This window comes from Monodelphis domestica, chromosome 1, assembly GCF_027887165.1.
Source record: "Monodelphis domestica isolate mMonDom1 chromosome 1, mMonDom1.pri, whole genome shotgun sequence".
NCBI lineage: Eukaryota > Metazoa > Chordata > Mammalia > Didelphimorphia > Didelphidae > Monodelphis > Monodelphis domestica.
Window position 1 is genome coordinate 155,254,492 of NC_077227.1, and position 25,500 is coordinate 155,279,991.

General features: G+C 37.8%; 1 protein-coding gene across 7 annotated transcripts in view; it reads right to left on the reverse strand.

Moving 5' to 3' along the window:
* SPG21 (SPG21 abhydrolase domain containing, maspardin) overlaps positions 1–25,500 on the reverse strand; it is a 35,668-nt gene that overhangs the window by 1,813 nt on the left and 8,355 nt on the right. Inside the window, exons 1-8 of one of the 7 annotated variants that reach the window (XM_016428327.2) lie at positions 20,296–20,419; positions 19,373–19,422; positions 14,777–14,861; positions 11,409–11,570; positions 8,960–9,040; positions 8,384–8,529; positions 5,809–5,917; positions 4,284–4,391 (exon numbers count right to left, since the gene is read on the reverse strand). In XM_016428327.2, coding sequence (XP_016283813.1) covers positions 4,284–4,391; positions 5,809–5,917; positions 8,384–8,529; positions 8,960–9,040; positions 11,409–11,570; positions 14,777–14,839 — 669 coding nt within the window. In that variant the 5' untranslated portion in view covers positions 14,840–14,861; positions 19,373–19,422; positions 20,296–20,419. Of the gene's footprint in view, positions 1–4,283; positions 4,392–5,808; positions 5,918–8,383; positions 8,530–8,959; positions 9,041–11,408; positions 11,571–14,776; positions 14,862–18,429; positions 18,598–19,372; positions 19,423–20,295; positions 20,516–25,500 lie in introns of those variants that run through there. The other 6 variants (XM_056808511.1, XM_007479576.3, XM_007479574.3 and 3 more) reach the window with 6 other exon arrangements.

Sequence of the window (25,500 nt, forward strand, 5' to 3'; positions counted from 1 at the left end):
CTAGGCAGTAAGGCTGGAACCAGAGGATCATAAAAGGACATCAACTCAAATTTTCTTATTGATGATGAATCCCTTTTATACTTATAAGAAGCTATCTCTTTTCGGACACAGGGAACTCTTCACCTCATTCTCAGACAACTCTAATTAGAGTAAAGTTAAAAAAATTTTTTCTTATATAGAATCCATCTCCTTATAACTTCTATCCGTTGTTCCTATTTCTAAGAGTTATAAAAAGAACTCAATTCACTTCAAATATCAGGAAGTTATGTGTACCTCAGACTGAGAAATTTCACTGCTAACCATATGTATTCTAAAGGAGGTAGTGATAAAGAGAAAGTCCCATATGCACCTCAGATATTTATAGTGGCACTTTTTGTGGTAGTAAAGAAATTAAAACAAAGTAGATAATAGCTATAAAATTATGGCACATAAAAGTAATGGAATATTATTGTGCTGTAAGAAATCTTGACTGTGATGAATACCAAGAAGTATGAAAAGCAAAGGAAGCAGAATAAGGAATATAGAAGCAACAGTGAACACAACAATGTAATTTTAAAAATTAAATTGAATATTTCAAAATTATAATGATGAAGTTTGGTCCCCAAAAAAGAAAAAGAAAGATCACCTCCCAGCTTTCTTACAAAGGTCAGGGACCAAGGTATGGAAAAATGTGTATATGGTAGGTCTTTTTTTGACATGTTGATTTTCTTGTTCATTTTCTAATCCTTTTATTATAAGAGATGGTTCTCAAGGTAAGGATTTGGAGAAGAATATAGTGAAAAATGAGAATTATATAAAAACACAATATCAATAAAAATGAATTTTTAAAAGGGTATGTACAAGGTAAGGTTGCTAAGTGCAAAAAATAAAAAGCCATATTATCCATTTTATCTTGTGTGATCCTCTCCAAACAAACTGAACTATTGGCCATGGATATTCTAGCTCAGGATTCTATGAATTTGCATAAGCTGTAAGATAAGCACTTCCCCACCATATTTCTGGCTCTCAAAATCCTTATCTTAATTCAAGGCTCAATTCCAATGCCATTTTTTCCTTTGAGCTTTCTGACTACTAGTTTTCTTTCCATTCAGTTTTCCTTGAACTCTCCTTATTTGGGTTCTAGAAGTATCCCCAGTTGCATTCTTCTCTCCCCAGGAGACACAGTAAATGACTTGATGGCTAGAGACATTTTTGTTTTTTGACTCTGTGTCCCTAGTTTCTAGCATTGTATCCTGAACGTAATAGTAATAGGACCCTGTTTGTTTAATTGAATTATGGAGAGAAAAATGATCTGATTCTGAGCTTTGAACTTCATTGCCTGAGAGGATAACGAGGTCCTCAATATTGTGATAAAGGATGAAAAGGTTTGCAATAACCTTTTCATCCTTTATCACAATATATATGAAGAAGTATGGAGGCAGGGCAGGCAAGTTTAGGGGAGGGAAAAATAAGCTCTGTTTTGGATATGCTAAGTTTGAGATACCAGTGGGCAGGGATACTTTTTTTTTTTAAACCCTTACCTTCCATCTTGGAGTCAATACTGTGTATTGGTTCCAAGGCAGAAGAGTGGTAAGGGCTAGGCAATGGGAGTCAAGTGACTTGCCCAGGGTCACACAGCTAGGAAGTGTCTGAGGCCAGATTTGAACCTAGGACCTCCCATCTCTAGGCCTGGCTCTCAATCCACTGAGCTACCCAGCTGCCCCCGGGCAGTGGCAATTTCGGTTTGGAGTTCAGAGAAGAAATTAGGGCTGTAATAAAGATTTAGGAAATGTCTGCATATAGATAATTAAATACCCATAGGAGCTAAAAAGAACAAAAAAAGAGCACCTTGGGAGAATATTCACATTATAAGGAAGGAAACAGATGATGACTTAGGAAAGGAGGTAGTTAAGATAGGTAGCAAGAGAAGGCAGCAGGGCTATGGAAACCAGAGAGATTACCCTGCTATGTCCAAAAGGAAGGGATGGCCAATCACATGTAAAGCTGCAGAGAGGTCAAGGAAGATGAGGACAGAGAAAAGGCCACTGGAGTAAGTACTTAGAAGATCACAGATAATCTCAGAAAAAGCAATTTCAATCACTGGTAAAAGTCTAGAAACCATATTACACGGACTGGTGAGAAACTGAGATCAGTGAGAATAGATGACTTTCTCCTAGGAATGTGGCTGAGGGGGGATAGTGGTTCCAGAGGATTGTAGGGTATGTAGGTAGAGGGGAAGAAATTAGAAGATAAAGATTTTGAGACTGAAGATAAGAGAAAAGAAAAGGAAATGGCAAACCACTCTTTGCCAAGAAAACCCCAAAGAAAGTCACAAAGAGCTGGACAGGATTGAAAACAAGTGAACAACAATAAAGATCAAAGATTCAAGCTCCAAAAAGATATTAAGGGGATGGGACCAATGGCATAAGCAGAGGGGCAGGCCTTAGTGAAGAGAAAGGTCACCAGTTCCTCAGAGTCTAGAGCAAATTCAGAATCAATTCACAGCTTTGAGGCAGAGAGAAAGAGGAAGTGCCTGATGGATGGCTTCTATCTTATGAGTAAAGAAAGAAGTGAGCTGATTTGCCAAGAAGGGATGGGGTGGCCTAGGGTCTTGGATTAGGAAAAAAACTGTTTCAAACAGCACTCCCCCAGGGGAGTGCTTCCAGGGGCTGTGACAGAAAGTCAATCAGAGAAGAATAAAGGAATTATTGTGCAGCAGTGAAGGTTCAGTCAAGGTTAGATGGCATAAATCTGTAGTAAGTCAGTTAGCTGAATAACTATGACTTCCTCAAGCCCTGTTCATCAACATTTGAGAAGAAGCACAGAATAAGGACAGTGAGTAGAGCCTTCAGTTGGTGTCTGGCATGCCTGGCAACAGGACAAGGAAAGGGATGCAAGGACAGTATATAGATCAAGAAGTCAACTCTAGAATTATGTCTGTGAAGGGAAGAAAATAAGACTTTCCTTCCCAAATAAGGTTGAGTTCATAGCCTGGAGAAAAGGGAGGGATACAGGTAATAGAGGTCATGATGAGAACAAAGAGTGGATGTAGGAGACAAGCAGCAGATACAGCAGAAGAATAGAAGGTTATAATCAGACAGGGGGCATTTAGGATTCTTATTCTGAAATCTGAAGGGAGTACAGATTTGGGTTGTGGTAGGATCCAAGGTGGTGAGATCTCTGGGGGGCAGCTAAGATACAATGAAAACATGGGTGAAGGATATAGTGAAAAAAGTTTGATCCATTTCCAATATTTTATATATTGGAAGATAGTAATATTATATATTTTATATATTTGAAGATAGTTATCATATCTTAATCACAAACCCATAGTCATCTCATGTCTTATCACAATCATCAAATAGTATGGATAAGAATATCCTAGATGTGGTCTGACCAGAGCAGAGCATAGTGAGACTGTCAGTACCCTCATTCTGGACAATTGGTCACTGTACTACTACACCAATTAATTTCTCCACCAATTAATTTCTCCATAATCCTAGAGTTCAAAAAGAATGAGCAATTGTAGCAGATGGATAGCTCAGTGCAGAGAAAGCCAGGCCTGGAGTCAGGAGAACCTGGGTTCAAATCTGGCCTCAGACATTTCCAAGTTGTGTCATCACAAGCAAAGCACTTAACACCTTTTGCCTAGCCTGTACTCTTCTGTCTTAAGAGTTGTTACTAGAATAGAAAGTAAGGGTTGAAAAAGAAAAAAAGGGAAAAAAAGAACAATGTAGGTATCCAAAATCCTGTGCTGACTATAAGATCATTGTGAAAACTGCCAACTATGAGAGAAATAATGAGTGTTTTGGTCACCTGTGATCAAAAGTTTGGCCCTGCTGCCTATATAGCTAGAGTATAGTCTAGAGCCATGGTGGCCAACCTACGGCATGTGTACCAGAGGGGGCACTCAGAGCCCTCTCTGTAGGTACGCATGCTGTCACCCCAGCACAGAGTTTGCCAGGGTTCAATACTAGAAAGCCAGAGGGACACAGGGCTGGGCTGCTCCTCTTTCCCTCTCCATGCATGCCTGAGGACATTTCTCACATCATTCGCCCCTCTAAAAGACCTGCCATCACTGGTCCAGAGTATAGTCTTTTCTTTCTTTCTTTCTTTCTTTTTAAATATTCACCTTCTGCCTTGGAATTGGTGACTGGGCAAGTGACCTAAACCCAATTCTCTAACACTTATCATTCTTCTGCTTTAGAGCCAGTGATTCTAAGGCAGAATGTAAGGGTTTAAAATAGATAATAAAAATAAATGAAGGTAAAATATCTACTTTAATTTATAAGAAGAAAACTTACGTCCATAATAGTCACAGGAATGTCCCGAATTTTATGAGGTTCCACATAAGAATTCTGACAATTCAGGGTAAGCCTTGAAGCCAGCTCACTTTGACCCAAACTTTCTAGCTAAGGGAGAAAAGAAAGGTAAAGATTTATTTTTGAGCTAAAATTTAAATCATCAGAAAAAGTCAGTGCTTCTACCAGCATGTCACCCAGAGACGACTCAAACAAATATCACTGATGATAAAACATGCTCAACATGAGAGAAAAAGAACTGAGCTCTTAGTCATCTGCACAGTTACCCAGCCTTTATTTTCTCCCCATCCTGGTGATGATTCTAGAATATCTTTAATAGATAAACTGCATTAGGCATTTGACAGTTTTCAACTTTCATCAATCTCTCAAACATGGGCTGAAAATGATGAACCAAATTCCACAAAATATATATAATGTCAGTAGATACTTCTTCAAAGGAACAATTTCCAAAAGGTTATCCACAACTTAGGGCAGATAAGTTTACAGTGGATAGAGTGCCAGGCCTGGAGTCAGAAAGGCTCATCTTCCTCAATTCAAATCTGTGTGATCCTGAGCAAATCACTCTACCCTTTTAGCCTCAGTTTTCTCATTTGTAAAATGATCTAGAGAAGAAAATGGCAAACCATTCTAGTCTCTTTGCCAAGAAAATCCCAAGTGGAGTTATGAAGAGTCAGACTGAAATGACTCAACAACAAGCATTTAATGAAGCAGATAAACACAAAATGACAGTCCTATGAATTCATACCATTCTACAAGAATACAAAAAAAGAACTGAGACTAAGCAAAATGCTACATAATGCTATACAGGTAACCTGCTCTGTACCTACAAGTACAAGATCAGGATCACTCAGGATGAAGGCACATGATTGTGGTGCTATCTATGGACTGCAATGGGGCACAATAAAAAATCCTGCATGGCAATTACTATGAATGCCCGACTCACTGCTGCCTCCCTCATACTCTACAAAAACTACTGGCACCCCCTCCTCTTTCCTCTTTCTTCTCCCCCTTCTCACCCAATAGGAGAATCCTGTCTTTTACACATTAAAAACTGTAATTGTAAATCAAAATAATAAAATGTTCAGCAGACTAAGTGCATCCAAAGGAAGCAATTCAGAGAATATGAACTGAACTTTAAAGTTATTTAGGGACCTAAACTTCTTTCATTGAAATTCAATGTAATGATGTTTCTTGAAATTTACCATTGGCCAGGTTTCTGGACTACAGACAAGTTAGTAATGACAAAAAAGGTGATAGTTAGGCCTGGAATAACAGGAGACTACAAAGTATGGAATAAGAGACAGACTTCACAAATAAGGAGTCATGGGCAATTCAGTAATACCTATTGAGATGTAAGAAAAAGCTAATGCTTAATAATCACCTCTTAAGTACATTAGAACAAAAAAATAAAAAACCAATCCCCTGATATCCAGCTTTAGGAACACAGCACCACAGGCAGAGAGGAGCATTCTATAGCAAAGAACATGCACAGTGAGATACCCCTTACCCTGTCAACCATGAAATCAATGGCATCTGCCATCACAGGATCCACAGGACCAGATGAAAAGTTTCCAAGTACTATTTTCTTGAGCATAAATGCTGGCATTAACCAAAAGCTGCAATGCACAGACACAAGCTAAGTATTTTGAATATCCAAGTACATACACCAATAGTATGCATACATTCAATCAGTCAACAAGTACATATTTGGTGTATCCTATGTGCTGGGCACTGTATAAAAATGAAACAGTTCCTGCCCTCCAAGAATGTACATTCTGTTTGGGAGCCAACATTACATCAATAATTCGATGCAAGATAAGATACAAGGTGATTTTTGAAGGGAGGCTCAGGCAGTTGGGAGAATTGAGAAAGGCCACATGGAGAAGGTGGCAGTGTTTGCCTTAAATACCCTGAAGTCCACCTCTAGTAGGTCCTTCCCCTCTGCCACCATTTGCAGTAGGATTAAATTATAAACAAGTCAGAAGGGATTCTTAGTTGCTTTCTAGGTTTTCCTTCGTCTTTTATTTTGTATTTTAAATACCTATTCTTCTAAGCTCTAGTTCTCAGCAGCAATGCTAAGAAGTCACAGATCCTATGGAGTTCTTTCTTTTCTCCTGTCATATTAAGTCCAACTTTGCAGAACAAATTATTCTTGGGTATAGATCTTTTTCTTTTGCCTTTAGATAAACAAATATATCATATATGCCTACTTCTTGATCTTAAAGGATGACAGTATACTATTTATTATTAAATTATCATGTGACTATTTCAAAGAATTATGAGCAATAATTCATAACATTTTAAACACTTGAATACTAGTTTATAAAAATTACTATGAATTCCCTAATTTTGCCAGTTTCTCCCTTTGAAAATACTGGTTGCTCTGGAAGACGGGTTAACCCTTCAGGTTGTCAGAGCACCATTAATGAAACTACTGCTTCAAAGGAGCCTTCTGGCTTTCTGAAATAACGCATTTCTCAAAGTGAGTCGTCTGTGAATGTGAACATTTATAACTCACCAAATATCCCTCTTATGGTTTTAAACTAATTCTTTCTCACTTATGCAGAAAATCACAATGGGTACAAAATGGGTTTTGGATCATGTTGAAATTGGGAAAGCCTTGGGAGGAGAGTAACCACTTACATTTAAATATTGCTTTGACGTTGACCAAGAGGTTTCCTCCCCATAATCCTATGTGAGATGTCTTGCAAATATAATATTCCCTGTTCCAGATTCAAGCACTAAGGCCCAGGGAAGTGAATCAACTTGCCCAGAGATCATGAAACTAGTAAGTGCCCAGCTTCAAAACCAGGTTCTCTGGCTCCAAGACTCTTCCTATTATATCATTCTGTCCCAGGGCCAATGTAATCCCCTCCAATAATAACTAGGTTCATTCCTATTTGCTGTTTAATATTTAAAGATGCTATTGGGTCAGGTACTGAAAATAAAGAATGAAAATGCTGGAACAGCCTAGATGGATATTTCAAAACATAACTGTAATACTATCTGGATTATGAAAACCATGCCAACAGTGTTTCCTTATGAGGAAACCTTAAAACTAGACCAATAAAAAGGTATATTTAAATCCCTGGGTATTTAAAAATGTATAATTTAGCCTCACCATCAAAAATACCACAGACCTATTAAAATAAAAGAAATAGATGAAAATTATAAAATCCAATACTGATTAGGATATAAGTGCCCACATTCTGTCAAATAACACTGTAAGCTAACTTACATCTTATAAAAAGCAGCAAGGCAATATGAAGCAGGAAACAGAAACTATCAATTTTTTCTAACCTGATTCTTCCTGCTCCAAGTATGTAATACAAAGGGATTATTAATACCCCTCCCCCAAAAAAAACCCTTATATAAGGATTTTGACAAGAGGCAAAATCTATAACTGAAAACCTCACAACAATCCTTGGACCCTATAATAAGCAAATGAATAGAGAAAAAAGGGTCTATCTATACAATGGACACTATCTGGCTATCAGAAATGACAAGTAGTTGAACTATATAGATTCATGGAAACATGTATATATATAAAATGGTGTAATATAAGGGGAAAAGAACCCAAGAGAATTTATAAATGCTGGTTATAAGTGTATAAAAGTGTGCATGTATCATCACAATTGGGAAGAGAATCTAATGTTTATTAGGTTCTTTCCCCCCCCCCCCCCAATAAAGTTAAGTTCTTAAATTTAAAAAAGGGGGGGGCAGCAGTAGACAACTAGGTGGTACAGTGGATAGAGTGCTGGGCTTGAAGTCAGGAAGACTCATATCGTGAGTTCAAATCAGGCCTCAGATACTTCCTAGCTGTGTAGCCCTGGGCAAGTGACTTAAACCTGTTTCCCTCAGTTTCCTTATTTGGCAAATGAGCTGATAAAGGAAAGGACAAACCACACTAGTTTCTTTGCCAAGAAAACCCTAAATAGAAATGACTGAACAACAAAAAAACCAACATGACCATAAGATACAATTATCTTTCTTTCTCCTTCATCCCACAACAACTTAGAGAACTGTTGCTAGATACATTTTAGTATTAGGTAAAAATACTAATTTTTGTTTAGTTCTCTTACCTGTTTGCTGTCCAGGTCTGGTTAAAGATAGAGGTGTCACTGAAGGAATTACAGAGGATAAGGGAATGAACTCTGGGAGATTTGTGAGTGTACTCGGCAAACTTCTGCGCCAAAAAGCCTCCCAAAGAAGCCCCAAAAAGATGTACCTTAATTTGAATCAAATATAAATTATCAAAAAATAGCAGTGAAATGCCTGAAAATCCCATCCCAAATTTAATTTAAAAACAAAACTTATCAGCTGTAGCTACTCTCTGCCACTTGAGATAATCATACAGATCTGAAACGCAAGGCACATTTTTGTTTAGATCTAAGTATAGCTTTAAAAACAAATATATCTCAGCAAGAAATGTACCAAAGTCATAACCAGGTTTAAAAGAAAACTACATGCAACACACATGCCTAGACTTGTGATTTCACTGGTATAGAAGTTGCTGGTCCGAAAACTCTCAACCAATACATATCATCAATTGTTCACAACTTAGTTGTCTGAGGCACTAAAAGATTAACTGATTTGCCCACATCCTCTCAATAAAGGTAAGCTAAAATTGTGTAATTTAAAAATTTGGATGTACTAACTTTATCAAGTTGTAGATGGTCTAATAGTTTTCTGAATCCATCACAGAACTCAAGATGATCCCAATAAACTGGATACTGCAACTGTAGTGAGAAGAATTTTTAAATATGAGTTTTTTTAATGTATTAAAATAGTGAAACCTAATCCATGCATATCTGGAAAATGTCTCAATATTAATAGCATTTATCATCTGATGATTGTTTCCTAGTGAAAATCTATAATTATGAGACTTTAACTTTTAGCTTGGTGTTATAATTAATTTAAAAGGTCAAATTCTGTTGTTTATCTCAATCCCAAACATCTGAGAAACTGTGAGAGTGATGAGAGAATAGAACATTTCTTTTTAAATAAATCATCATTTTGTTCAAAACAAATTTCCTTTTAAATTAAGTTTCTAGAACTGAAAATATATTTTTACATTAGGCAAAGGCCTGAAAATAAATTAGCTATTTTTATGTAGCTTCCACTATGTTTTCTTGCCACAACATATCTTTTATGAAGCTTTTAAACAAAATCTTCCCTCTCTCTTCTTTTATAGTATTGAGTCATACTGTGTAATTTTGTGCAAGTTTTTTTATCTGGAAAACTGACTGTAACATCATGGACAAGTGATTTTAATTAGTTTTATGATGATGAAGAAAAGAGAAGAAATGCAAGTTATTAACTACAATTTCTCAGGAGTGCACAGTTCATTTAGAGATCTAAGTAGGTTTGTATACAAATCCTGCCTGCAATGGTTGGCTATTATAAATTAATTACATTTATCTTGTATTTTAACTGACATCAGGTTGTTCTGAAACAATGAAATTTATGGCTTTTATGTAATAAATTCTACTTTTATTGATTAAATTCCACAAGGATTTAGAATTTCTCCCATTTCGTGACAGAAGAGTAGAAAAAGATTTGCATGGTTGAGCAATGAAAGAAACTGCGATAGTGATGATCCAGAAATTGTTTTGAAGTTTAAAACAAAAAAACTACACAATTTACTTTCTGAGCAATGAAAAAGAAAATATTTGAGCATGGGGTAGAGAATTCTGACCAAACATACAGAAAGTCCACCATCTTACTTCAAATACAAATTCCCTTTTATGATTTATCTAATGGAATATCAAAGAAGTTGAGTCAATAGCTAAAACCCAAAGAAGTGACCTAATGTACACAACTAGCTTCTCCTGTAGGCAAATGCCAAGGAAAAAGAGAAAAATTCCATTTCAGATTGGCATTCAGCAGATATACGAAAAGTTATACATGTGGTCATCTTTCAGTTAACAGAATAGGGAAGCTGGTTTTGATTTCAATTCTCCACTTGACATTGAAACTTTCTATATATTTAATCTCACTAGCTGGAATATAGTCAGCTATCCAGTAGAAACTGGAAGGAGAAAAGAAGTCCAAAATCCACACAACTATATCTTCACAGTTGTTTCTTTTTCTTTTTCTTTTTTAAACCCTTACCTTCCACCTTAGAACCAATACTATGTATTGGTTCCACCACATAAGAGTGGTAAGGTCTAGGTAACTGTGGTTAAGTGACTTGCCCAGGGTCACACAGGTAGGAAATGTCTGAGGCCAGATTTGAACCTGGGACCTCTCATCTCTAGGCCTGGCTCTCAATCCACTGAGCTACCCAGTTGCCCCTCTTCATGATTATTTCAAACCCAACACTGATGTCCATCAATTTGAGGAATGGCTGAACAAAAGTTGTGGTATGACTATAAATGAATGACAAGAAGATGCTCTCAGAACAACCTGAAAAGACCTACATGAATTGATACAAAGTGAAGTGAGCAGAACCAGGAGAACTGTAACAGCAATACTGTACAATAATCAACAAGAATGGCTTATTCTCAGGAATAAAATGACTCAAGACAATTTGAAAGGACTTATGATACAAAACACTATCCATCTCCAGAGAAAGAATTGATGGGAGTCTGAATGCAGATCAAAGCATACTTTCACTTTTCCCCCATATTTTTGTTTTTGTTATATGAGTCTTCTTCCACAATATGACCAATATGGAGATATGTCTTGCATGGTCACAGAAAAGGGAGAAAGGGAGAAAATTTGGAACTCTAAATTTTGGAAAAAAAATGTTAAAAACTGTTGTTATATATAATTGGGGAAAAACTCTTACATTAAAATGTTTTTAAAGCCCAACACTGAATTATCTCATTCAGCATTATCCAGAAAAATTTTGGATAAAAAAGTCATTAAGTTCAGAGAAGAGACAAATAAACATGTCTTTGGGTCTATGATGATATGACCACAGGTTTTGTTATATTTGAGTATACACCTACTACTCTTCAAATACTTTGACAAGTTTTTTAAACATCTCAAAATAACCTCTCTCACTGAAAAACAATAGTGAAGCCTGAACTTTATAACTAGCCCAAAATGATAGCAGAAAAAGAAAAACTCAGTCCCCTGATTAAGATCCATAATACTCACTGCTATAACTCTGTAACCCCATCCAGTCAATGCCAAAATTTGTCGAAAAAACACATCTGCGGTTCCACTTACAGGGGGAAGAAATATAAGGGGACATCTGATACTTCTGGGGCCTGCATCATAGAGTGACCAGACTTTACTATCATCATCATCTACAATAATCTGAAAAAAAAAAGTTAAAACACATGAAGACTCTTATAATGAACTTGGTTTTTAAAACTGCTTTTATTTTTATAGAAGCAGAATTTCACTGACAATATTAATATCATTGTCCTGTTAAAAGGTACAACTGGGGATCCAAACCTTAAAGTTAAATTCTCAATTTGTAATAATTGTATTGATGTCTTTTGTTTTCTTCAGTGCTAATGTTGATAACTGAATTGTAGAAGATAGCTTTGTATTCCTCCAAAGAAGGTTATCCTTTAGTAGTGTTAATGTTATCCAAATTCTATTTCCATAAAGGCAATATGAAAAAATCTATTTTTTAAAATTAAATATGACATCAATTCTGTAGCAAATGAAGTCTGGGTGGCTCTTTGGGTGTATGTATGTTTTGGGTGGGGAGGAGAAAGAGGGAAGACAGAAACTGAAGAATCCTTCACTACTTTCAATCTTGGAGTTAGTTTAGAGTTTGTAGCCAGGAAAATGGCCACTACCATCACTATGAGCCTGTATGGTAAAAACAGGTAGTTAACAGTTGGAGAAAAAGCACAAGAAAAAATTTAATTGATTATAATGATGATCAGAAGCTGTTTTGAGATTTGCTCCTGGGAGAATATCAGGGAGAGATAAGGCTGCTAATAGAAATGAACCACACAGAGGAAAATGTGTGTTTCAAATGAGAGGGAGGAGAGATGAATGTTTGTGACCTTGTGGCTTTCTCCCCAGAGGACCAAACAAAGAGGCAACATTAGCCTGGAATTACAAATAGTCATTTATAAATTTAGAATCAGGTGGTGGTAGATTGTTTGAAGGAGGTTACTAGTACTTGCACTAGTCACCGTTGAACACTTCATAATTCTGCTCTTCATTTCCTTTTTTCTCTGCTCTATATTTTGGCCCTGTCACCTTGAAAAATACATGAATGGCTTTCATGGGGCCTCTGCAGGAGCCTGGCCAGGAATCCCCTCTATAAAACCCCTGATGAGTAGTCCTTCAGTTTCTTCTTGAAGAACTCCTTTATCAATGGAAATAAAATTTTATTTTGCCTTTATAATTTAAAAAATAATTCAGAGCAATGTTACTGCTGAAGGCCAGAACAACATCAATTGACCAAAAGTATCAGCTGAACCTGGTGCCAGCAAAACAAAGGAAAAGCCCATGGCAGGGTGAAAGGCCACACCACGTCAGACCAGCTTCCCCAGGCCTTGCCCCTGACCCACAAAGACGGCCACTGTACTGACTGAGGTTATAGATATTGTACTGGAACTTTCACTCACATGGTCACATCCTTTCCTGACCTTTAGCAGTTTTTAGAATAACTTCCTATTCTCTTCTTCAACTGAAAATGGTTCTTTCAAGGCAAACATACCAATAGACTCAAAGTTAAGGCTCTTGAAGCATGTACTCAAGGACATCTAGGAGATTTTTTTCAAGGACACAAGTTTAGGGGAAATAAAACAAAATGGGCAACATTTTTTCAAATAACTTGTTTTGTCCTATAACTATTTAAACATTCACTTTTCACCTCACGTTACTAGGAGATCCTTGGAAGGAAGCAATAGAAAAAAATGCTAGAGAAAAAGAGAACTGGAGGTGTTCATATTATCTTCTAAAATTAGACAAACTTGTCATGAGCTCTATATACTAAGTGTTCTGGTAATTGGAGATAATTATACTATGAATTCTAGCATGCTGCACATAGCAAGTATTAACAAATGTTTACTTGAATTCTTTTATAGAATTCCTAAAATATTTAATTCAGTTCAAGAAACATTTATTAAAGCACCTACTATGTACCCTTAGCAAGGATCTGGCAATACAAAAATGAAAGGCTCTTTTCAGAGTGAGAAATCACTGAATTGAGAAAATCAAGGAGTGCTTCAAGAAGGAAGTAGTACCTGAACTAAGCCTGGAAGAAAAAGAAGCATTCTGAAAAGGAGGGCTAGGAAGAGGCGAGTTCTGGACATGGGTAATGGTAGGTATGAATGTACTGAAACAGAAGAGACAAAGACTAGATCAAGAGAAAGTTAATGGTTTAGGTTGGCTGGCAAAAAGCAACATATGAAGAGTCATACAGCCCAAGAAAAGCCTGGAAAGATATACTGGGGTCGGATTATGAGAGGCTTTAAATGTTAGACTAAAGAGTTGCATTTTATGAACAACAGGAAGTCACTAAAGGAAGCACTAGGTTTCATATCTTCCACTTTTACACACTTAGTGAAAAGTTGGCCACAGTTCTGAATTTTTTTCTTCTAGGGAGCTCAAGTGAGGTTTGTTGGGCAAGAAATGGGATGTACACACACCCTGACCTTCGAAGGGGGAAGGGATAGAAGAAGGAACATTAGGGAAAGTTGGGAAATCAGCAGCTTGAACACATTTAAGGAAGGGAGAGAGTGCCTTGCTCCATGCCAGTGAAACTTGGGAGGCTGATGAATTTGAGAAACGTGCTTCAATTTTGTTATGGAAAATTATTTTGTAATTACTCTAAGCTTGTGTCATCTTCACTATTTGATGTGACAAAAAAAACAATGAATATTATTTTTAATATTTAAAAGGTACATCATTTATATGCCCAGTAAAAAAATCTTAAGCACATAATATTTTGGCACCTCTATGAAGGGTTCAACTTTGATGATACTTTGTTAACTAAAGGCCCTTTTCTTTAACATGACTGCCAACATTTTTTAAAGATTATTTTGGGGCCCTGAAGTCAATACCCAATTTTTTTTTTTGCTGACTTGCTTCATAGTGAGAAAATGTACCATATATGTAATGACCCATGATAATGACCAGTGTTTCTTATTAAAAAAAAAAAACCCAGCAGTGCACAAGCAACAATTTAAAATAACTAAATTCTATTTGCAAGAAATATATTCTGATTAGAGGAGCATGAGTACAAGAACTTACTACCCAAAAAATAAGTTTAGAAAATTAGTTACCTATACCATCAATCTTGAATTATTCCCAAAATGTAACCATACTTTACAGATTATGTAACCTTTATACTGAACAATAGGCCAAAGTCCTTAGCATGCTATACTGGCGTGGTATCTAAACCACACACACACACACAAAGACCAAACCAGAACTTGGTAAACAGTTCAATCCAATAATTATAAAATGCCTACTACATACAGAGCATCACACTAGGCACTAGGGAGAGGGGAAGAAGATCCAAAAGAGATATATATCAAAACCACACGTACCTTTTTAAGGGGAACTGTACTCCTAAACCAGTTATAATCAGGAGAGACTTTAATCTCTCCCATGATTTGCTGAAACAGCGGTTACCTGTGAAATAAAAACATGGGATGTTTTATACCAAAAACTCATGTTTATTAATCATCTCATCATAGAATTTCCAAATAAAAGGATATTAGAAATCCTTTAGTCCAGCTTCCATATTTTACAGCTAAGGAAACAGAAGCTCCTAGGGGCTCAGTAATTTTTGCTTAAGGTCATACAATTAGTGATAAAACTTGGGCTAGAATCCAGTCTCCCGACTCCCAGTCATCATGCTGCCTTTCAATGATTCTGTATAAGGTAAACATTTGAGAAAAATATTTTAATAAACATTTAACTAGGGGATTGTCTTAACTGGTTACAAAAGAAGTAGCTATCATAAAACTACTTTTCAATAAAGTGCTCAGATCAGAGGTGTCCAAATCCTGGCCTGTGTAGTCAGATATAATCCTCTAGAGTTCCATGCTATTTGAAAGAAACATATCATAGACTCAGAGACAGAATGGCTGGTGACCCAATTCAACACCTGCATTTTAAGGATGAGGAAAATGAGAACCAGAGGCTTGAATAAGGTTACACAGTAATAGTGCCAAAGGCAGCATTCAAACCCAGATCACCAATATTGAATTCATTGCCCTTTCTTCTGTATAATGGTGCCTCCTACATATGGGGAAAAGTATTGTTATAAACCACTATCCCACCTTCTTCAAGAAGTCTTTCCCAGTTCTTAACACTTAGTGCCATCCCTCTGAGATTACCTCCAATTTATCTGTATGTAATGTCATTTGTACATAGTTGCTACATAGTCACCCCCATTAGACTTATCTGCTCCTGAAGAGCAGGGGCTATTTTTTTTTGCCTTTCTTTGTATCCTTAGTGCTTAATAAAATACCTAGTAAATGATAAGCACTTCGTGAATGCTAGTTGACTGGATGTCAGTTATGATTAAAAGTCATAAAACATATTCTGAGAGGCCAAACATGACATCAAAAGAGAACTATGAGTGTACTTCCAAACTAGCAAAAGAGAAACATCATTTAAACTTGTGTTAGGCAGTAACAGCAATTCTGTGGAATGATCAAATGTGACAGACTTAGCTACTATAAGCAATACAGTGATCCAGAACAATTCTGAGGAACTTATGAAAAAGAATGCCATCTACCTCCAGAGAAAGAAATGTTGGAGTAGGAATGCAGATGAAAACATGATTTTTCATCTGTTTATTTTGGGGTGGGGGGCGGTTTTATAAGAGTATTTGCTTACAAAAATGAACAATATGGAAATATGCTTTGTGTGATAATACATGTATAACCCAGATTGAATTGCTTGCCGCTCTGGGAGGGGGGAGGGAAGAAAAGAGGGAGACAATTTGGATCATATAACTTCAGAAGACGTATGTGAAAATGTTATTATGTGTAATTGGCACACACACAAAAAAAAGATAAAGTTGGAAAAAAAAATTTTTTTAATTGTGTTAGGGTAGGTAGGTGGCCAGTTGATAGAGCACCAGGCCTGGAGACAGGAAGACCTGGGTGCAAATTTGACCTCAGACACTTCTTACCTTTGTGAACCCCGGGCAAGTCACTTAATCCCAATTGCCTATTCCTTACCACTCTTCTGCCTTGGAACTAATACTTAGTATCAATTCTAAGATAGAAAGCAAGGATTCAAATAAAAAAATAAATAAAATTAAAATTTTTTCACTAAAGAAGTCCTACTTTGATGCCTCATCATCTCCAAAATCATATCAGAGTAGTAAAATCTCTGATAGGTACTACTGAGCTGGAATGACTTAGTAAAGGTCTGGTGAAAGGCTCTAACTGTCATCAGCAAGACAAGCCTAGCTAAATTCAGTGAGATTCACTGCCAAAAGGTAGCCAACCATTTTTTGGCCAAAGAAATTCATCAAAACCATCTTCACCAAAGCACGGAACAGTTGTAATCTGTTTTAGTGGAGAGAATAATCCCACCAACAAAATGCAGACTTTATGAAGAATTGAAATAAATCTGTACCAGTGAGTCTGGCTTTACAGTTATGTGACCTGGGTAATATCAAACCTCTTTAGGGGTCAGTTTTCCCCTGTGTAATATAAGGTCAGACTACATGATTTCTAAGGTTCCTTTTACCTCTACTATATGATATATGATCAGGTTAACCAGCCTTTACTTAAGATAATAGTCTTCAACGGTTCACAATGAAACCTAAAAAGAGTGGTCTTAAGTTATGAGCAAAAACTTTCGTCATGTTCATCAGCTGGAGGAAGTTTCATGTAGTCATATGAAGCCTTAAGTTTGGTATTAATGTCTACACAACTATTGTAACCCAATACTCAAAGAGAGTGCACAAATAACTTATTTTCCTTTATTACACTCTCCAACTCCATGATCAGCTAAGAACTTGGGAACAGAGGCCTGGTAAATTTCTGTGGTCTTTGGCCTGTGAGGAGCCTAGATCTGGGAAACTTCAAATATAGATGGAAATCCTTCCCAAGAAATGTGTAATCACAAAGTGATCTAGGACTGAACTGCCTTCAAAAAAACAGGGCACGAGAGTTGTTTATTTCCACAAATTTTATGTAATATCAGATTATACACAAATATTACTTTAGGGTTCTACCAACCAACTGAATGTGACTCAAAGGTATTTAAGACTAGATATTGGTACATTAACATTTCATTCTTAAACCAGACACTTCAAAGATTACCATTCTCAATTTGAATGAAAGGAGTATTTTAAAAGGAAAACAATCAGTACAGGACTTTAACAATTATGCAAAAATATAAAAAATCTGAAGAGGTTATCTCATGCATAAAAGTGGCCATTAAAAATCTATATTAAGCAGAAGAAATATCATTCTTGTTGGCCTCGTTTCTAATTTTCTTTTTTATTTTAAACCCTTTCCTTCTACTTAGAACTGATACTAAGTATCAATTCCAAGGCAGAAGAGAGGTAAAGCAATTGGGATTAAATGACTTGCCGGGTTCCCACTGCTAGGAAGTATCTGAGGTTATGTTTAAACCCAGGACAATGTGACTCCAGGCCTGACTTTCTATCCACTGAGCCACATACCTGCCCCCATTTCTAATTTTCTTAATTATGAAAATTTAGAGGTGAAAAAAATTGCAAACATCTCCAATCTCCAGCTACAACCATTATCCTTTGGGCTAGTCATTTCATCAATTTAATGCATCTTAACTCTCTTTGAATAATTAGGAATATTTTTTTACCTGGATAGACTTAAACCATCGTTTTTTTAAAAAATCTGCCTAGTTTACAATGAATTTAAAGTTCCATGATTAAATTACATTACTAGAAATAAATTGTCTTTTCTGAGAAGGCAATCAATGTTCAAACCTTGCTTAGGAATAGAAAACTACTTATTAAATTTATAAAAATGATTTTAAGTAAAAAGGCAATAAATAAGTCAGCTTTCCTAATGACCAAACTGAAATCAAAATGAACTCGTAAGTTTAAAACTGCAAAGTACAAAACAATAAAAACAAAAAGTCAGAGATACAGATACCCATAGACATTATACCCACCCTTTACTTGTTCCCACTAGCAAATCATTTTAATTATACATATATATCATTATAAGCAAAAAAGGTTTCTTACCAATATTCCTCAGTATTGTAGAAAATTTTAGTTCATTTTGTAACTTCAGACTCTCTAGACTTAATGATTATCCTGACTGAAACTAAATTACTGCTCAAGATAAGGGATGTTTAACACTGTGCTGGTTTGGCAGTATAATAAAAGGCAAAAGAGAAAACAAGTGTTGACTGAGCAAGTGACTGCTTAGTGAAAAAGCCCCACAGCTGGGAAGGGAAAACAGCTGGGTACTACCAAAGTAAAAAAGTAAAGTTGGTTCTCATAGATTCCTTTCCTCCTTTTAGAAGGGGATTAAGTTTTTCAATTCACAGGAGAGATAAACTATGAAGCAAAGAAGGCTTAACAGACTGACCAAGCTGGCTAGCATTAATCAGCAAAGAGCACAAATCACCAAAAAAAAAAAAGGCTTGTTAATCAGCAGAGTACATGGTTAAATTTAAGACAATTTAAAGAGAAAAAATTTTTACATTTTAGCAAGGAAATAATGCATTTCTAGCCCTAACTCAGAAGTTTCTTTTATAAACATCAAAGCTTATCTCTGTTTTATTTTAGATTCCTCAGCTAGCTACCCCTTAACAAAATTTGGCATGTCAAGATTTCAAGATGATGAGCACCTGTCTCATGGGAATCCAAATAATGGTTACCAGTTTATTATGAGTGAAATGTCACTTTCTTCACTTACAGTAAGTCCCTTATCCTAATCTATAGTCTCTTTATGCCCAAACATAATGAATAAAGGCTATGTGTAATTAACAATAACAGCAATAATATTAATAAAAGAGTCTCATTGCTTCTGCTCTAACACAGGGACACCAGCAAATCTAACTGAACCAATGCAAATGGGTCAGCTATCCTACCCTGAGTCATAGTGAGGGAATATTTCCCCTAACTTTTCAATAAATCCATTTTAATATCTACCAAAACATATAGCCAGAAAACTGACTACCTTAAATTTCTTCTGCAATTAAAAGCCATTTCCTCTTCTTCTCTGGCTCACTGAAGATAGAGAACAGATGGTGTAACGACCTCAGTGACTTTGGAAACAGTTATTAGGTTACTTTTCAATCTATTAGGATCACTTGACTTTTGTGCCTACAAAAGTAAGAAGCCCCCAAACTGTTGCAAATTAGCAACATAAAACGCATAGTATGGCTACTAAAGACTTTTTTTGGGGAAAAAAAAAGTACTAAAAACTCTGGTTGCTTTTTAAATAGTCTATTTCTGTTGCAGTTGTCATTTCCCATTTCCAAGAGACAACTCTTAGCACAAGCCCAGCTAGACCACGGGGTTGAAGATACTGAAAGTTGGGGCAGGGACGGGGGTGATTTCGATTAGAACCAATGTCCTTGCTGACCGGGTGATGGTATTTCCAGCCTTTGAGTCCCAGAAAACAAACACCAGACTGAGGGGAAAGATACTCGCAATCATATACCCCCCAGCTACACAAGCACCCAACCGTGTAGATACACCTGCAGACTGCCCGTAAGGGGGGGGGGAGGGGAACGGGACGTGTTTACATCCACAGGATCTAGATAGAGCATCACGTTTTGGGGGGAATCAGATTTTTGTTCGTTGGGTCAGGACCTGTGAAATTCCTGCTACCAATGCAGTCCAGCAGCTTGGAGTCTTTAGAGAGTTGCTGGGGGCTAAGTGACTTGCCCTGGGTCCCAAAGCCAGAAGGTGTCAGAAGCGGAACTCGAACCCAGCTCCTCCGGACTCCAAGGCCGGTAGTCTTGTATTTGAGATGCGGCCTCGCGTGCCTTTCCCAGGCTCCCCCATCCATAAGAAGTCCTCCCCCCTCCCAAGGGGCTCAGGAGTCCCGCGCCGGCGCCCTGGCCACACACACCCCCTCAGTTCAGGGGCCCTCACCTGCCTCGGGCCGGACCCCACTTCCCTTCCCAGCCCCGGGTTCCCGAAGCAAGGCGCCAGGGACCCTAGCCGCGGATCCGTCTCGGCGACCGTACCGGAGGCCGCGCCGACTGGCGGGGCAGGAGTGGGAGGGGCCGCCCCCAGGGGCGGAGCACTCAGCCGAGCGGATCTCGGCTGCGCTCCCCGCGGCGCCCAACAGTCCCGGGTCGCGGGGTCGCGCCTCTTCCGGGAGGGGGCGGTAAGGGGGCGTGGCCACGCGGGACGATGAGGTCACGTGAAGCGGAAGTGCGTGCGGGGAGGCCGCCGTCTCCATAACGACGGAGAAGGCAAAGGGATGCTCCAGAATCCCTGGGCCGAAAGAGGGACCCATGAGTTCGGGATTCTCGGGCCTGTAGGAACAACAAAGTGACCCCTATCCCTCAGCCAGACTCTGGTCTCGGGTTGGGGCAGCTGCATGGGATAGATGGGACGGGCTGCCTGCAGCTGTCAATCAATCAATCTATCCTAGACCTGGGCCCGAGGAAGTTCGAATCCCAGGGCGAGCCGTCCCGTGCACTACTTGATGCACTGTGCGAGCGTGTCTACCAGTTTCTCCCATTTCCCCTTTGTTTGACAGTCAGGGCTTAAAAGATGCGGTGTAGGCATAGGGATCGGAGGTGTGATGCTAGAAGGTACCCCAGAGATTGTCTAGTCTGTTCTCCCCCTCTTTATGCTGATGAAAAAACCAGGTCCAAGCAAGTAGCAGTAGGCTCTGAGGTCCCGAAGCTCCTGTTCCCGCCCCCTACCTGACTCTGAGTATTTTTTTTTTTAAACAAAAACGGCAAGAGTTAGGCAATTGGGCTGAGTTCTTGCCTAGGATAGTAAGTGTCTCAGGCTAGATTTGAATCCTAGTCCTCCAGACTCCAGACCTGGTGCTTTTATCTACTGTGCCACGTAGCTGCCCTTCTAGGACCCTTTCTTTTGCACTTCTATACTTAATAACATGGCCAATTAGCAGTTAGGGTTTGAAATCAGGTCTTCCTGACTCCCTAGTCCAGCACTTTATCCTTCTTAAGAGTCTAAAGTGATGCGCCATTGGCAGACAAAAAGCCTCTTTATACCTTGAAATATTTATAGTAATACTTTTTGTAAAAGCAAAGAACTGGAAATAAATGAAGACACCTGTCAATTGGAGAATAGCTTAAATAAGGTTCTGAATTCTTTGGGAGTTTGACTTAACGGAAACTGCTCTCCTCCAAATTACCAATAATATTAATTGCCAAATCTAATAACCTTTTCTCAGTCCTCATTATGCTCCACCTTTCTGCATACCCTAACTCCATTGAACACTTTCTTCTCAAAAGACCTTAAGAATCATTTTCAGAGGAGCGGTAAAGTAGGGAACAGCATTGAAGGTGCATGAGATTGGGGCTATTCCAGTCTATAAGAGGGTGAAAGGGCTTCCACCCAAACGTGAGTTGATCTACCATCCACCACAATCTACAGAGCCAGATCCAGCGCAGGCCAAGACGAAAGAGCAAGGGGTGTCTCTGGAGTGAGTAGGGGAGCACCTCAGGGTCCTTGGGAGCTGACTAGGAAGCAGGGGACCCACCCCTGAAGGCAGCTAGGCTTAAAACCCCAGCACACGAGAGAGCACAGACCTTAGGTGCCCAGAGGCAGCCCAGAGCCAGGGAGTGAGCAAGGAGTGCTTCTAGAGTGAGCAGGGGGTACTTCTGGGTCCTTAGGAGCTGACTAGGACCCCCCCCCCCAGGGAGTATCCCTGAAAGCAGCTAGACCAGAAACCCAGGCAGGCAGGAGAGGGCAGACCCTGGGCGCCCCTAGGAGGGTGGCACCGAGAATAGCTGCAAAGGACTGTGGAGAATAGAGAGCTTGCCCCAGGCAAAATCCTTGCTCCTTAACTCCATACACAGAGAACCTGCACAGCTGACTCAGATTTCTGACTAAAGAGGGAAGGGAAAACAATCCAGAAAAATGGTTAATCATGCAGAGGAGCCTCAAAATCCTTCCCCAAAAAACCCAAAAAGAAGGCTGTGACCCTTGAGAATTTTTACAGAGGAAAAACCCAGGCTACAGAGGAAATACTGGACGAAAATCAAAAGGCAAAAAAAAAAAACAAAAAAATGGAAATTGTCCACAAGACCTGGAAGAATATCAAATGGAGCTTATCAAAAAGATGGAAGCCTTCTGGAAAGAGAAGTGGGAAATGGTTCCAAAAAAGAAGAAGAAGAAGAAGAAGAAGAAGAAGAAGAAGAAGAAATCATAGCTGAATACCAAAAGCTTAAAGCAGAAAACCAAAAGATTATAACAGAAAACCAGGCCTTAAGGACCAGAATTGAGCAACTGGAAACCAATGATCTTGCAAAACAGCAAGAATTAATAAAGCAAAGTCAAAAGACTGGCAAAATAGAAGCAAGCATAAAATATCTCACTGACAAGGCAACAGATCAGGAAAACAGAGGAAGGAGAGACAATTTGAGAATCATTGGTCTACCTGAAAAGCCAGAAATAAACAAAAACATGGGCACCATACTACAAGAGATCATCCAAGAAAACGGCCCTGAAGTCCTTGAACAAGGGGGAAAATAGACATTGAAAGAGTTCATAGAACACCCTCTACACTAAACCCCCCAAAAACAACTTCCAGAAATGTAATTGTCAAATTCCAGAGCTTTCAAGCTAAGGAGACAATCCCTAAAAGAAGCCAAAAAGAAAAAAATTCAGATACAAAGGAGGACCAATCAGGATCACAAAAGACCTGACAGCTTCAACACTAAAAGACCTCAAAGCCTGGAACATGCTATTCAGAAAGGCAAGGGAACTGGGTCTTCAACCAAGAATCACCTATCCATCAAAACTGACTATACTTCCAGGGGAAAGTATGGGCATTCAATAAAATAGAAGATTTCCAAGTATTTGTAAGAAAAAGACCAGAAGTAAGTGGAAAGTTTGATATCCAAACACAAAGATCAAGAGAAACATGAAAAGGTAAATATGAAAGAGAGGGAAAAGGAGAAAAATGTTTTTTTTTCTTGTTTTTTATTCAAATTCTCTTCTTTAAGGGCTACAACTAGATCAAATTATATATATTAACATATGAGGAAAATGTTATTTGTAACTCTCAAAAATGTTTTCATTATTATAGTAAATAGAATAATCATTCATAGGAAAAGATGAGGGCATTAAAGGCTATAAAATGATATGAAAAAAAGAGTGAGGGGGAATCAATGATGGTACTAAGAGATACCTGAAGAAATAAAATAAACAGAATAATCTTTGTCACACAAAGATACACACGGGAAGGGGAGAGGAAGAATATTCTTACTAGAGGGAGAGGAAGAGAGTGCTAATATGTAATACTCGAATATTACTCTCAGTGAAATCAACTCTGGGAGGGAAGAGCATGTAGATCCATTGGGATCTTGAAGTCTATCTTATCCTACAGGGTAAGGAAGAAGGGAAAACTAAGGGGGGTAGGGGTTAGGGAGCTCAAAAAAAAAGGGAGGGAAGGAGAGGGAGGAGGGGACTTAACAGACTCTAAAAAAACAAGAAGAAAACAAAAAGGGAGGGGCCAGAAAGGGAAGCATATCAAGGGAGAGGATTAGGGGGATTGATTAACAGTAAACCCCTGGTTTAAAAGGATATAGCAAAAGAAGAAAGGTCAGAACCAGGAGAGGATATCAAAATGCTAAGGAATTCAAAAGTGACAATCATAACTTTGAACATGAATGGGATGAACTCACCCATAAAAGGTAGACGAATAGGAAAGTGGATTAGAATCCAGAATCCTACCATATGTTGTCTACCAGAAACACACATGAGGCGAGTAGATACTCACAAGATCAGAATTAAAGGGTGGAGCAAGACCTATTGGGCCTCAACTGACAGAAAGAAGGCAGGAGTTGCAATCATTATATCAGACAAAGCCAAAGTAAAAATAGACCTGACTAAAAGGGATAGGGAAGGTAAATACATCCTGATAAAAGGGAGTAGAGATAATGAGGAAATATCACTAATCAACATGTTTGCACCAAATGGTATAGCACCCAAATTTCTAATGGAGAAACTAGTAGAATTGAAGGAGGAAATAGTAAAACTATACTAGTGGGAGACCTGAACCTACCACTATCAAATTTAGATAAATCAAATAAAAAATAAATAAGAAAGAGGTAAAAGAGGTGAATGAAATCTTAGAAAAATTAGAGTTAGTAGATATATGGAGAAAAATAAATAGGGACAAAAAGGAATACACCTTCTTTTCAGCAGCACATGGCACATTCACAAAGATTGACCATATACTAGGTCATAAAAACATGGCATACAGCTGCAGAAAAGCAGAAATAATAAATGCAACCCTTTCAAATCATAAGGCAATAAAAATAATGATCAGTAAGGGTACATGGAGAGCTAAATCAAAAATTAATTGGAAATTAAATAATATGACTCTCCAAAATCGACTAGTCAGAGAACAAATAATAGAAACAATAATTTCATTGAAGAAAATGACAACAATGAGACATCCTTTCAAACTCTATGGGATGCAGCCAAAGCAGTACTCAGGTAAAATTTATATCCTTGAGTTCATATATTAACAAATTAGGAAGGGCAGAGATCAATGAATTGGACATGCAAATCAAAAAACTTGAAAGCGAACAAATTAAAAACCCCCAGAAGAAAACCAAATTAGAGATCCTAAAAATTAAGGGAGAAATTAATAAAATTCAAAGTGATAGAACTATTGAACTAATAAATAAGACTAGAAGCTGGTATTTTGAAAAAAACAAACAAAATGGACAAAATATTGGTCAATCTAATAAAAAAGAGGAAAGAAGAAAATCAAATTAAAATATTAGGGATGGAAAGGGAGAACTCACCTCGAGGAAATTAAGGCAATCATTAAAAACTATTTTGCCCAATTATATGGCAATAAATATGCCAATCTAGGTGATATGGATGAATATTTACAAAAATATAAATTGCCTAGATTAACAGAAGAAGAAATAAAATTCTTAAACAATCCCATATCAGAAAAAGAAATTGAACAGGCCATCAAAGAACTCCCAAAGAAAAAATCCCCAGGGCCTGATGGATTCACAAGTGAATTCTATCAAACATTCAAAGAACAGCTAATCCCAATACTATACAAACTATTTGACATAATAAGCAAAGAGGGAATTCTACCAAATTCATTTTATGACACAAATATGG